Consider the following 13,001-nt stretch of genomic DNA (forward strand, 5'->3'; position numbering starts at 1 on the left):
TGGCCATTTATTTATAGAATAAATATGTTTTCAAAGTGGAAAGTTAAAGTCTGTATACAGATTCACTACAAGAGGGGAAATATTTCATGATTTTTTTTTTTTATAATTTTGATCATTGTACCCTGCAACCGTCACCATCCTGGGTAATTTGAATATTCTATTAAAAAGATATATTTTAACATAGAAAATATGGAGGAACTACCATTCCAAAGTATTCTGCAGTGTTTTCAATATATATATATGGAAAATTATTATTTTTTTTTTTTATTAAAATTGAACAAATATTTCTACATTATTCAAAATTATTGCAATGCACCCATATTAATCGCACTACATTTCTGCTACATTGCTGTGCAGGGATTTGTCTCAATAATCCAGTCATCCCTCTTTAAGAATATTATGTGACCTTTTACCTGAGGAATAATCCAGTTAGGATGTGTCGTTATAGCTACAATACGATCTCTACATGTGATCTATATTAGTTGATGTATCAGAATTCGACCAAATTTGAATTTAAGGGTTTCAACTTAAACTATCTCAATTTTTGTGAGTTCTGCAGAGATCAGAAATCAAATTGCCAGCGTGAATCGCCAAGAGCAACTGAAGGTTGGTCATGGGACAGCTTGGAATGGAAATCAATGCCAGGGTGGGGTGGTTTACTTTGTTTTGCCTTTTAAAAATTTGTATTGTCGACAGTACCGTGTTGAATAGTTTCCTCTCGTTTCTGGTTTGGGTATGAGAGACTATTGATGGAAATTGTCGCATACCATTAACAAAGGAGTGCATTCCAACAAATAAGACTGGTGATCCAATAAAACACACTAATAATAATAATAATGCAATTATTTCCCCGCCGTTATCTTTGGGCCAGTTAAAAGCTCTGACGTATCATCCCATAAATTTCACATTCCATTGGACTTTGTTTCCTTTCCTTTTTTTTTAGAACAAAATCCATATTATCATAGTAAACAGGGAAAACTGTATTTTTGTGTTTTTAGAATAAAAGTGTGTTTTCTCAAATAAAAGGCGCTGAATAAAAAAGAGAACAAAATTCATATTTTGTCATTTTGTTGAATACATTTCACTACATTCTTGCCTCGCTAAACTTTGGCTTCGATACCATGACTAGTAACACAATGGGGAAATTTGCAGTAGTTGTAAGTTTTGATGAAAATGTAGTAAAATAATATTAACATTAGTACTAAAAGGTCATGCACAGTAATGTGATCATCTTGGAAAAATACAACTTTATTTTCGGAAGATTTGGACGTTTTATTATGACAAATACGTCTTTGTTCTAGTAAAGATTGCGTTTTTTTTCTTTCTCCCTCCCTCCGCGAAACTAGGCAGCATTTTTATTCCTATAGCATTTATATGCGGATACACGTGCTAGTTCTGTTAATTTTCAGTAGGATTAAAAATGGGTCCTCGCTAAATTCTCCCATCTAAGGTGTCCCAGGACCCAAAATGTTTGAGAACCATGGGCTGCTCTAAATTTTGTACTCTGCTCCCCTCTAGCGGATATTTTTTATCATTACATTTACACTGCAAGTAGACTGACGTAACTTCATTTTCAAAATGAGGCAATTGATGACATAATGCATTGCATATTTATTTACATAAGATTGTGTCCGTGTTCCCTCCAATTTTATGTTAACGCCCAAATGATTGTGCGTGTATAAAGCCGCAAACAAAATATTAAAAAAAATAAGGACAGTATGATATTATATAAAATCTGAAATTTTACTTTTCTCGGGGACTTGTGAGTTTTTTGAGAGTTTAATCAAACAAGTTATGGTGTTGTTCGTTTCTTGTGTAGCATACTTCTGTCATAGCCCCTCTTCTAACATAGCGATCACACGTTCCACTCTCAGAATAAGGTATTTAAGGACACGTTGCTGTCGGGAAAAAAATGAAACCACACCTGTAATAACGATGAACGGAGACTGCTGCACTTTACAACGTACGCCGTGAATAACTGAATTTCAGACGGGTAAAAAGTTGTATATTTCAGTGAAACTATAAAAAAAAATAAGTAGATATTTATATTGTTTTTCAGGTAACATGTCATGTTAGTTTCATCTCATTAGAAACAAATAAAATTAAGTAGAATTATTAATATTATTTCGCAATTAAAAAGTAATATTAGTTTCATCTCAATAAATTTGTAAATCTTAAATTTATTTTTTATGTAGTTCAATCAAAAATGGAAGCTCATTTTCATTAAACACACGTAAAAATACTGTTAAGAAAAACTGCGCCAGAAATATACTACAAATCTTTTTTCAATGATTCTTTTTGGGCTATTCATTTTATGGAATAAAATAACATTTTTTATGGAATAAAAAAATGAATTAATCCTAAAACAATTTACTGAAACTCTATGATAATTGAGTTTAATAATAAAAAAAACGCTTTCCACAATACTTCCATTTACTGCTAAAGTTCATTCTTTCAGGTCAGTTCAAAAATTTAAACTAGTGTATAACAAAGACACATTAAGAAATACTTTACAAAAGGCCAATTCCTATATTTATATATTTAAAATCTTTTTTGTTTGTTTCTTGTGGTAGTTATTATTTATATTATATTTTAAATTATTTGCGAATTCAAATGAATATTTTTCAGAATATGTTATATTTTTCCGTGGATAGTGAATCCGTATAACGACATTTCAAATACAATATATACAAGTAATACCAATTATTGAATGGAACCGATTGATTCATGTTATCCAGTCAGTTAAGTCTAACCAGAAGGGGGCGCTCTGTGCAACGTAATAACCCATTGTGACTACAGCAACTGCAACCTCTAGTTTTCCCCTCCACTGTGCAAGCTTTTGTACTTGTGTGTTGTGACAACAAGGCAGGAGGATTTCAACAGCTTGTGGTGGTGTTTGGGGATGGGACACTTTTTTTAAGGGAGGGACCAGGTGCACTATGTCACAGAAAGTCGAGTCTTGCTGTGAACAGGCGTGCTTGGACAGGAATGAATGGACTGAGGTATGCTTTTTCAGGTGCCCTTCCCCTTTTCTGCCGCACAGGCTTCACATTACTGCAGTAGCAACTGATGCATTTGAGTAAATGGAAACACGAAAAAGCTCACCGTGAGGCGTCCTTTTTTGTGGGACACGTGAGAGGAAGTGTTCACTCACATTTCATCCTGTCACACTGTCACTAGGCATTCTAACCGCAAACAATTGTTTTAAGTCACAACTTAGATTAACGTACGAACGTGCTGAAAATTCTGACTTTTACAATTTACTTGTAACCGTCATCTAGTTTGGGTTGTTTCTAAACTAAAGGTGTTCATTTGTTGGCCTTCCGCGTTTACGATTTACCGACTCGTTCGTGTTTTCTGAGGTTACGTTATTGTTGACTGTTTGATTGAAAATAATAGATTTGAGGTAATATCTGCTCATTGTGATGGCCAAAACGAACCAAGAAATTGGAAACAAAATGATAAATACGGTAAATATTTAATTATGTCCACAATTCCAATCTGGGGCCCATCCTAAACGTTTGACTCCGCCCACACGGATTCTAAGCGTCTTGTTTTTCTTTTTTGTTTGCATTATTTACTTGGTTGTTTTAATGATGCGGCGTCTTGCGATGTCACGTTTACTTTTCAACACTTTATTGAACATCGAGAAACTTTCAACCCTCAGTCAGTCGGGTCGGAGCTATGAACTCTTGACAGAAGTGGTCGAAATGGCCATTTGACGTCCATTCTGGGTGAAAAGAGGGTTGTAGAGCCACAGATGCTTGTGAAGCGTGTTAGGGCGCTTGAAAATGGGGGACTTGTTTGTTCTGAATGTCTAGGCCATTGAATTCAAAAGTTGTTGTCAAAAGACGTCCTCGATTTAGGAATGTGTAGGATCTGTAGTATCGCATATCTCCAGCAGAGGACGCACTCTCTGTTTGGTTGATGATAGTAATTGGGTTTCAGTCAGTTGATAGTTTGTAAATTTGAATGTGAAATTAATTATTTTTTTTAAATGAGACGTCATAGTTTAACACAAAAAACAGCCAATGTGATGTCGAGAATTCGAACTGCGTTGTCCAGCCATGGCTGACTCTTCAGCTCACCTGAAAATGGACAGGAAATGACAGAAAAACAATATAATACATGAAAACGCAGGAATATGATGACGATTCATTCAAGTAGTAACTCACATTTTTTATTCCTGTTAATTATTCTAGTTGCATTTTGCAGTTCCATGCACCAAATAAAATGCATTATCCTACCCATCTTACCTGTTTTGAAGTTCAGTTCAGGTGAATACAGAGGTTATGCCTTCTGCCATCTCGTGAAAGTGCAATGCATAATTTTTCCTGTAATTATCAGTCATTGGCAGAGACCGATTGACAAAGATATATAATTCATAGTCACTGTTATTTCACAAGTACAATAATAAAAATAACAAAAACACAGATAAAACAGTGTTGCTCTTTATTGATTGAAACAAACATTTGCATTCAATTAATTGTACTCAGTGTATATGACATTGAAGAATAAAAAAGAGTCTTATGTTCGGGCTCTGTGATATATATTAGGGCCGGACCATTATGTAAGAAAATAATCATGATTTTTTTTTTTTTTTTTTTAAATAGTTCCACAAATCAACATATGACAAAGCCAATATCCTGTACATCTTGAACAATAAATCCTACATAACAGCTTACAATGGCCTGTTTTTTTCTGGTTAGCAAGTCAGTCTACACGTAGTCTTTGCCCGAGTTGCTGGCCGGGTTGGTGCGTGGGTAGCGTGGAGCTTTCCCCGAGCCCTTTTTGGGGCAGTTGCAGCACAGGAAGCCTCCCCCGATGATGATGAGGATTGCGGCGCCCCATCCTACAAAGAGGGCGCTTCCAAATTCATACCTGCCATTATGTCACATACAGTCGATTAGCATCGCAGCATCACAAATGAAATAGACTAAGCATCAAAAACACAGCACTGTAAATTCCAGTCACCACACCTTGAATTGGTTGGTGTGAAGGGATTGTAAAAGTCCTGGGCTATTCTGTGACCGTACCAAGATGCTCCCACCAGGGCAAGGAGGCCTGGAAAAGCAAGAAGCAGAAAAATAACAACCATCCATCCATTTTCTGAACGACTGCAAGGTCAGGTGAAAAAAATACTTACAGTATACGGTATTTCTATGTTATGCCATCAGCAGTGGAAAAGGTACTCGCATTCTTTATTTAAGTAGAAATACAGTGGACCGCCACATACCTAAGGTTCGTACCCATGGATTCACCAAGTTGCATTTTTTTCCCAATATTTTTTTCTTTAAAAATATTTTATTTTCAATATTTTTATTGTTTTTTGACAAGGACATAACCAAGTAGGCAAGTCAACTGGATTACTATACAATCATATGTCATATACCCTAGTTTCTTTAAAAATATTTTATTTATTTATTCATTTAGTTAGTTTAGTTCATTTCGTCGAGGAATGAGGCTTAATTTTCATATAAAACATTTATTGGAAATATATACCCACTTATTCAAGAATTTTTCATTTTTTAAATGCGGCCATGGATGGGGAATAGCCAGTCTCAATTTTTTTTTTTTCTTGAATCAGTTGCACCATCGACGTAAATATTCTGTGGTTCACAATCCTCCATGTCGTTGCCGTCTTTGTTTTTACTGTCTTATATCCCCAAAGATTTCAATCAATCAAGAGCATGTGTTTGAACCAAATTACCTGCTATAATCAAGATGATTCCGCTCGTTAAAGCCACTTTGTCTTTCTGCTCCGGCTGGTCTGACAAACATGTGGTGCACTTCATGCCCACCATTGCCACCAAGAGGGCAATCAAGCCGAGAAAGATGGCCGTCAACATCAGTCCTCGAGTACCCAAAACAATGGCTGGAGAGAAAAACACAGTGGACATTAGCACGTTTCCCAGACACCATAGATGATTTGGTAGTTATACTACACTGTTCCTTTGGGGACCGGAATGGGGTCAGGGGCCGACAATTAGAGGCTCAAGGCTGGATGGGCGGGGGACTGACTGGCAAAAAAGGGTCAAGTGCCCATCTCTGCACAATGCTTATTCAACTCCAAATAAGGCAAATATATTAAAAGCCCACATATTAATTTTCACATATTTATGGTACAGAGTTGTTGTCGACAGTATAAACCATTTGAAAACCAAAACAATTGTATTTGTGGCAATTGTACAGTAAAAGACAAAAAGAAAACATGAATATTTGAAGCTCTCTTGTATTAGGGTTCAGGAAAAATCAAGAATATATGCCTGTAAGTATAGTTTTGGGTTCTCTTTGTATGCGTTGTTGCTCCATGCGTGTTCAATGAAAAACTAACAACTGGCCCTTTGTGGCTGAAGCCCGAAGGCAACCATCTTACGTTGTCACTAATGCTCACACTGATTCACTGTAAACCCTTTTAGCAGTGCGTGTTTTACGCTAGGATCCCTATAAGGGGCAAGAGAGTCTCTCAAAAAAAACAAACTTCACTGTTTGCATTGACCATACAGAGTAAATTATATCGGTATTGTGAATTTTTACAGAGTTTAGATTTACATCTCGCCGCAATTTCTTTTCCTGGTGGGCTTTGCTTTCATTTTTACGTTCTTGGTAGTGACAATGCTGACAAATTTTTGACTAGCGCTCGTCCAAGTAGATGTACCTTATAAGAGCAAATAATAATTGCATTCTTGCTGATAAAGTGAGCATGCCGCACTTCTCCCAGATTTATTGGTACAGCCATACGCCACACATTGTGGACTTTTCGGCACAGATCCAGAAAATACTGTGAGACTGCCGCGGAGTAATCAATGTATTCAAGTTTGGCATGCTGAGCGAGTGGCAACCCAGGATAGCTGTCAGTGGCTTCACTTCTCGCTACAGAGACCAAGTCGGAATAACAAGCAAACAGCTTGATCATATTTGGAAAACTATGCTAGTCTTCTTATAATTTCCTAAAATTTATGTCATATGACAGGCTCCCAAATTCTTGATAGCAAGAGTGAACAGGCAATACATTTAAATGTGTTTGAAGTGTGTGGGATATTAATATATATAATATATTTTTAATATAGTCTCACTATATTGCTGTTGGGTCTGGAAGATGATGTCATAATGAGGTTTCTCCCAACTCCAAGCCACTATTATTCCCTCTGTTCCTCTAGTCCACCCACCTCTGGGGCTGTTTGATGAAGCATTGCTTGGTATTTGACTGACATGTCCCTGCATGCCTGCGCACTGCACTTTTTAGCGCCTCAAGGAAGGTTTGAATGAATATAGAACGTATTAATCCCCATACAAAAAATGGTCATTTGGATTTGACGAAGATTGTCATGCTGTGCTCTTGTTGAGATGGTAAAATTAGATCTAATTTTGTGAAAGAAAGTTATTGCAAGGGAACATTACCTGGTAGTTGGAGAAGTGAATCATACACTTTACACTGAACTTGGCCAGTGCTCTGCCACGCACATGATTTCCAGAGGCCTTCATAAAGTGCCTGAGCTGTAATGATGTTGTCTCCTGCGTAGGATGAAGCCTTCCACTCCACCATGATGGTGGATGCGATGGAGCCAATGAAGCCCACGAAGGCCAGTGAGAAGCCAAGAAGTTGTATTCCAGAATTGGCCATGTTTCAAATCAAGAGCAAAAAATATTACAAGTGGAGTAGAAAAAAATAAATAATCAAATCCAGGTATGAATTTCACCTCCAAGGAGGAAAGAAGAACCAATGAGCCAGATATATTGGTGCTATGATTCTTTCTTAGTCAGACACAATTTTTTTCCCAGCTGAGTATCATAGGGAGTGACCAGGAAAAAAAGGGAGGATTGACTCACCTATAGCGACAGTACAGGTTAGTTGTTTGTGCGCCCCTAGTGGACATTGTAGTACTCTACAAGGTCACCCAGGAATGATAAACACGTTGTAGTATTGTTAAGCAAATAGCTATCATCACAGCAGAGTGGCGCAGCGGTAGCGTGCTGGGCCCATAACCCAGAGGTCGATGGATCGAAACCATTCTCTGCTAAGTTTATTTTCGTTCTGCTATTTACAACGAAAAATACTTTATTATACACTATTATACATATAATACACTATTGAGTGTAGTATAATTCGACATCACTGCGCACTACAAGCACGATAATGCTGACCATGTCGTTCTTAACCCCAAACACAACTTAAAAAAAATACTAGTTACTCGGCACTGCAGTAGCTAATTCAACTAAATTATTTCTCTTACACAAATAATTATTGGCAGGCTACTTTTTAAATTTCCTTGCGTCATGTTTTTCTAAAGTGACTATACTCTCACTTTAGTGCATTTTTAGGCAACTCTACCCAACTCAGTTTCAGTTTGTTTATGACAATTTTAGATTCAGGTTGTAATTTAGTGTGAAAAGCAATTTCCTTAAAGTAAGTCCATTCATCAACATAAGCATAAAATGTTACATACTAAAACAAAAAAACTGCAAACTTGTTGAATTAATTTTATTTCTTTCACATTACATAATTTTTTAGGTAACAAATAATTCAAAGTGGATTCTTGTTGAGAGCAGAAGTAAGTGACAGACAAACTGGCCACTGACCAAAGGTTTGCTCTTGCCTAATTCCGGCTTGTTGTGCTATTTGCTTTTCAGTCAGCTGGCTGCTCAATCCAGAGGGAATTTCATTTCTATGCTCCAAGACCTCAACAGCAAAGGTGAGTTGAACAGTGCCATCATTTTTACAAACGTGTTATAAACCCAATGATTGGAAGTAACAACATACTAATTATTTCTTACCGCATTTACAGTAAGTAGATTTTTCAGGCATCTGTACTTCATTTGAATATTACATTTTTGGGTGACTTTTACTGACTAGAATACTATATATAGTGTACTTTCTACTCCTTACTCTGTCAAAATAATTCAATAACTGATTAAATGCAAATGTATTGTATTCAAATGTATCATGTGCACTTAACAACGGTACTGCACAGGAATAAAAAAATAAGATTGCGATTATAAATCTTGAACTATAACCGTAGTGAGGATAAGTGGTTCATAAAATGATTGGATGGATGGATTCTGTCGCTTACCACAAGAGGGAGCCCACACACCACTAATGGTACTTGCTCCACATTTTGGGACTCACTGGGCGTTAAAAGTTCATTGTCACTTTTAACTCAACTGCATTTTAGTAAGCACTTTTTTAAATTACATAAAAATTTCAATCACTATTTCTATTGACCACTGTATTATTTTTTCACAAATATCAAGTACCGAGTGTGATAACGTTTGCCACCATTTTGCAGACTTTCTGTATGTCTCAATAGGAAAAAATGGACGGAGGACTGCGGCCAACTGTGTTCATACTGTTGCTTCTGTGTCCGAAAGGCGCCATCTCGTCCCACTTCAACTGTCCGTACAAATGCCAGTGTTTTACACCCGCCCAAGTCCTGTGTTCTGACGAACATATGACATCTGTGCCCAGTAACATCTCCCAGGAAGCCAAGGAAGTCATCATAATGACATCAGCCGTGCAGTACTTGTTCCCCAACGCCTTTGAGGAGGGCCTCCAACTCAACAAGCTTATCTTCTTCAACAATCCACTGCGAAGTATTCATTCCCGGGCTTTTCAAAACTTGTCTGAGCTTCAAGAACTGGAGATTAGTGGGAACCCTTGGCTGGAGCATTTGTTTCTGGGGACTTTTTCCAAGCAGGTAAACCTGACCAAGCTGCAGCTCAACTATAACAGATTCCAGACTCTTCTACCCGGTATGTTTAACGCTCTTAAAAATTTAGAGATCCTGCAGATGAAGGCCAACATCATTTCAGATTTACCCACATTATTGTTTCGGAACCTTCAAAGTCTGCACGTGTTGGATTTATCTCTGAACAAAATCCAGAAGGTGGAAAGAGAGACTTTTTCTGGTTTGTCAGAGCTGGAGATTCTTAAAATAAACAATAACCACATTAGCAACATTTCATCAGAAACTTTCCATCATGTTGGTCAGCTGAGGGAACTTCACATGGAGGGGAATAGAATATCAGAACTTGCTGATGAGATCTTTTCTGTGTTGAGCAAACTGAAGGTGCTCAACCTCCGTGGAAACCATCTTATAACTTTCAGCGACAAAGTGTTTGGACGTGAGGCTTCAAATCTGACACATTTGGACCTGAGAGGAAACAGGCTGACAGAAGTGTCCTCCTTAAGCACACTGAGATCCCTGACTGACCTTCTCTTGTCATCCAATCAGCTTTCAAGCCTTCCTGAGGAGATTTTTAGAAACGTCACCTCACTCGAGAATGTGGATCTCTCTGAAAATCAGTTCACATTATTACCAGACAGGATCTTCGCTGATCTCAAAAGCATCAAAACCATCCACCTCCATAAAAATAAACTAAGTAGGTTGGATTCCAGATTGTTTAAGGACCAGGAGTTCATTCAGCAACTCTACCTGTCCGACAACCAACTGCAACATCTCCCCGTGGGTCTCCTGGACCACTTTGCGCTCCCGCACATATTGCGACTACACGGAAATCCTTGGAAATGTGACTGCCACATGTTGTATTTGCATGATTTAGTGCTAAATAACAACCAGGACATTGAGATGCCGGACAGGATGCTGTGTCAGAGTCCTGACTACTTGCGGCAGCGACCGGTGGCATCCATCGGCAGGGACGAGCTTCTGTGTTATTTGCCCGAAGATGAGATGACTGACCTGAGCAGCTGTACTCTTCGCCAGTTTAGCGACTCACTGGTCATCAAATGCAAAGTGGACAAATGCTCTCGACTGAATGTAAAATTGCAGTTTCTGGAGCACAATGGCAGTATTCAGGAGCACATTTGGAAAAGTGTCCATTCTCAGTGCAGCAATGTGACAATATCCAAGGTTCCCATGCCATAGATTAATTTCTTTGCATTTTCAGACAAACATTTGTGAGTACTTTCCAGGTGCTTTTGGACCATCAATCAATTCTGCAAATAAACAAAGCAGCTGATTACCAGCATATGGGGGTGGTTGAATATTTTTTTTTTGCACGGTTCAAAGGTTCAACCCCCTGCCCCCCCCCGTCTCGTTGTGATCACGGCATCGCCAAACGGAACATGTTAATCATCCATCAGCCTGTACAACCTCATGTACACTAGACCGTGTCACCCAATCTTTATAGAGTCTCGGCTCATAATAAATATTTAGCCTCTGCCATCTAGTGGAAGAACATTTTATTGTTCTGTTTCTCACTATTATTAATATTAAAACCAGTTTTACTGTTTTGTTTTATGTGAACACCAAGTACCATACAGGCACAAATGATATGAACTTAAAAAAAAAAATATGCATAGCATAACTGGATTTACGTTTATGAAATGTGAAACACAAACCTTTTTTGTCAAAGAAAATTTCCAAATACATATTTTTTTTTGGTGTGTGCGTTATGTGACAGAGAGAATATAGTCACTTTTAAAAATAAATTTTTTTTCCGCCTCACGAAAAAAATAAGCGGTAAGTACTGTAAGGGTTTTATTCTTTCAACTTGGCAAATGTTCTAATTTCACACATGGCCCCTTTGCAATATTACTTGCCCACCCTTTCTAAAGAGGCCCACACTGAGTCACCACACTGATCATTTTTTTGATCCTCCTCGCCTTTCCGTCATTCTTGCCATGATGTGAGCCTATTCCAGGATAACACCAAGGCGCTTTAAGCGGCCTAGCTGCAATTAAAGCAATAGTTCTATTTTATTTCGCCATTTTGTCCCAGTTCCCCCCTCTACTTCATCACTTGATTGTGATTTTTGTTTTGTATAAAGATATTTTTTACTTGTTTATTTTTTTTAGAATAGATTTTTTTGAGTCTCCCTTTTAAACAAACGGGGCAATGACAACATTTTTAATAGTACCTATTAAATAAATGTGGGAGTGTATTCTTTGTATTGGGAAAAAGTAGGCAGTCCCGAGAAATGACAGATTATGGTTATATTTTCAATTCAGATTAAGCGAACACAAGTCTGTACAAAGTGCTATAGGATTAATACAAAATGTAGTTATTTCAAAATATCTAGTATGGGCCTTTCTTCAAAATGTTGTTCGAAGGAGTTGGAAGAAGATTGTATGCGTTTACTTTCACCCTAAAACTCATCGGGCCATATGTAATGAGGAAGTGGAAAAGTGATCGCATTTGATCATTGCTTAACATTAGGTTTGGATTTTGTTTGAACATATTTGAAGTGAGGTATTTAAAATGCATTGATATCACAAATGTGAGGAAGATGTGATTAGAACATTCATATCAGCAATAAATATGTCATATGTCATTTTGCCTATTTTTGAGGAGACAAACAAAATGAGTGATGACTTGACGCATCTTTTCAAAAGAGGATCCGACTGGCAATGAAACTCCGAGGATCAGCCCAGTGCTTTTGAATGCAAAGTGGGGTATAAAGGCGCAAGAAGGGAGTAGGGAGGAGACAAGCCTGGACACAACAAGGCACACAGATGGCTACACCTTCAATACGGCATGCTAACCCATGGGTAATAAGGGTCAAAGGTCAGGGGGTTGATTGGGTCCTCTGTCCAGCGCAATGACATCGCAATTCACATGACAATAAGCGCTTGGCTGTCTTACTTCCAAAGTGTGAAGGCTTGACCCCACAGGGACGTAATCCTCACTTGACCAGAGATGTGGAGCTGAAGAGGACCCTCAACATTCGAAATACAACTTTTCATATTATAATTATTCTTGCCTTTGTATTCTCTTGCTTATGCTATTTCATCTATATATATACAAAAAGTGTTTTTTGGTTGTTTGTTTATTTATCCCCCCCCCCCTCCATCCATCATTTGATCCACTTCATCTCATGAGGGTTGCAGGTGTGCTGGAATCGATCCGAGCCATCTTCGGGCGGTAGGCAGAGTACACCCTAAACTGGTTGCCACCCGATCGCAGGGCACGCATGGACAAACAAACATTCATACTCACAATCACACCTAGGGGCAATTTAGAGTCTCATTAACCTACCATGTA

General features: G+C 37.9%; 2 protein-coding genes across 2 annotated transcripts; one reads left to right on the forward strand and one right to left on the reverse strand.

Annotated features, from left to right (window-relative positions):
- Positions 1 to 4,435: 4,435 nt before the first annotated feature.
- On the reverse strand, positions 4,436 to 7,817 carry cldn1 (claudin 1). Its single transcript, XM_088310966.1, has 4 exons — positions 7,402 to 7,817; positions 5,711 to 5,875; positions 4,980 to 5,064; positions 4,436 to 4,881 (listed from the first exon to the last, which is right to left on the reverse strand). The coding sequence occupies exons 1-4, from the start codon at positions 7,622 to 7,624 to the stop codon at positions 4,719 to 4,721; spliced, it is 636 nt and encodes a 211-aa protein (XP_088167092.1). The 5' UTR covers positions 7,625 to 7,817; the 3' UTR covers positions 4,436 to 4,718.
- Positions 7,818 to 8,666: 849 nt separating this feature from the next.
- LOC148325804 (uncharacterized) lies at positions 8,667 to 11,180 on the forward strand. The gene is made up of 2 exons (XM_088311520.1): positions 8,667 to 8,693; positions 9,288 to 11,180. Exon 2 carries the CDS (start codon positions 9,315 to 9,317, stop codon positions 10,881 to 10,883), a length of 1,569 nt encoding a protein of 522 aa, XP_088167646.1. The 5' UTR covers positions 8,667 to 8,693; positions 9,288 to 9,314; the 3' UTR covers positions 10,884 to 11,180.
- Positions 11,181 to 13,001: the final 1,821 nt, after the last annotated feature.

The sequence above is a fragment of the Idiotropiscis lumnitzeri genome, chromosome 12 (assembly GCF_059441095.1).
Source record: "Idiotropiscis lumnitzeri isolate Australia: NSW breed Sydney's pygmy pipehorse chromosome 12, RoL_Ilum_1.0, whole genome shotgun sequence".
NCBI classification, from domain to species: Eukaryota; Metazoa; Chordata; class Actinopteri; order Syngnathiformes; family Syngnathidae; genus Idiotropiscis; species Idiotropiscis lumnitzeri.

What these genes read in the sequence shown, in the direction of transcription:
- cldn1 (XM_088310966.1), bottom strand. Translation starts at nt 7,624, where the DNA reads ATGGCCAATTCTGGAATACAACTTCTTGGCTTCTCACTGGCCTTCGTG. An exon ending in TTCACTTCTCCAACTACCAG is followed by an intron (nt 5,876 to 7,401) that starts GTAATGTTCCCT and finishes TTTTCTCTCCAG; the next exon opens with CCATTGTTTTGGGTACTCGA. An exon ending in TTCACACCAACCAATTCAAG is followed by an intron (nt 4,882 to 4,979) that starts GTGTGGTGACTG and finishes ACATAATGGCAG; the next exon opens with GTATGAATTTGGAAGCGCCC.
- LOC148325804 (XM_088311520.1), top strand. Translation starts at nt 9,315, where the DNA reads ATGGACGGAGGACTGCGGCCAACTGTGTTCATACTGTTGCTTCTGTGT.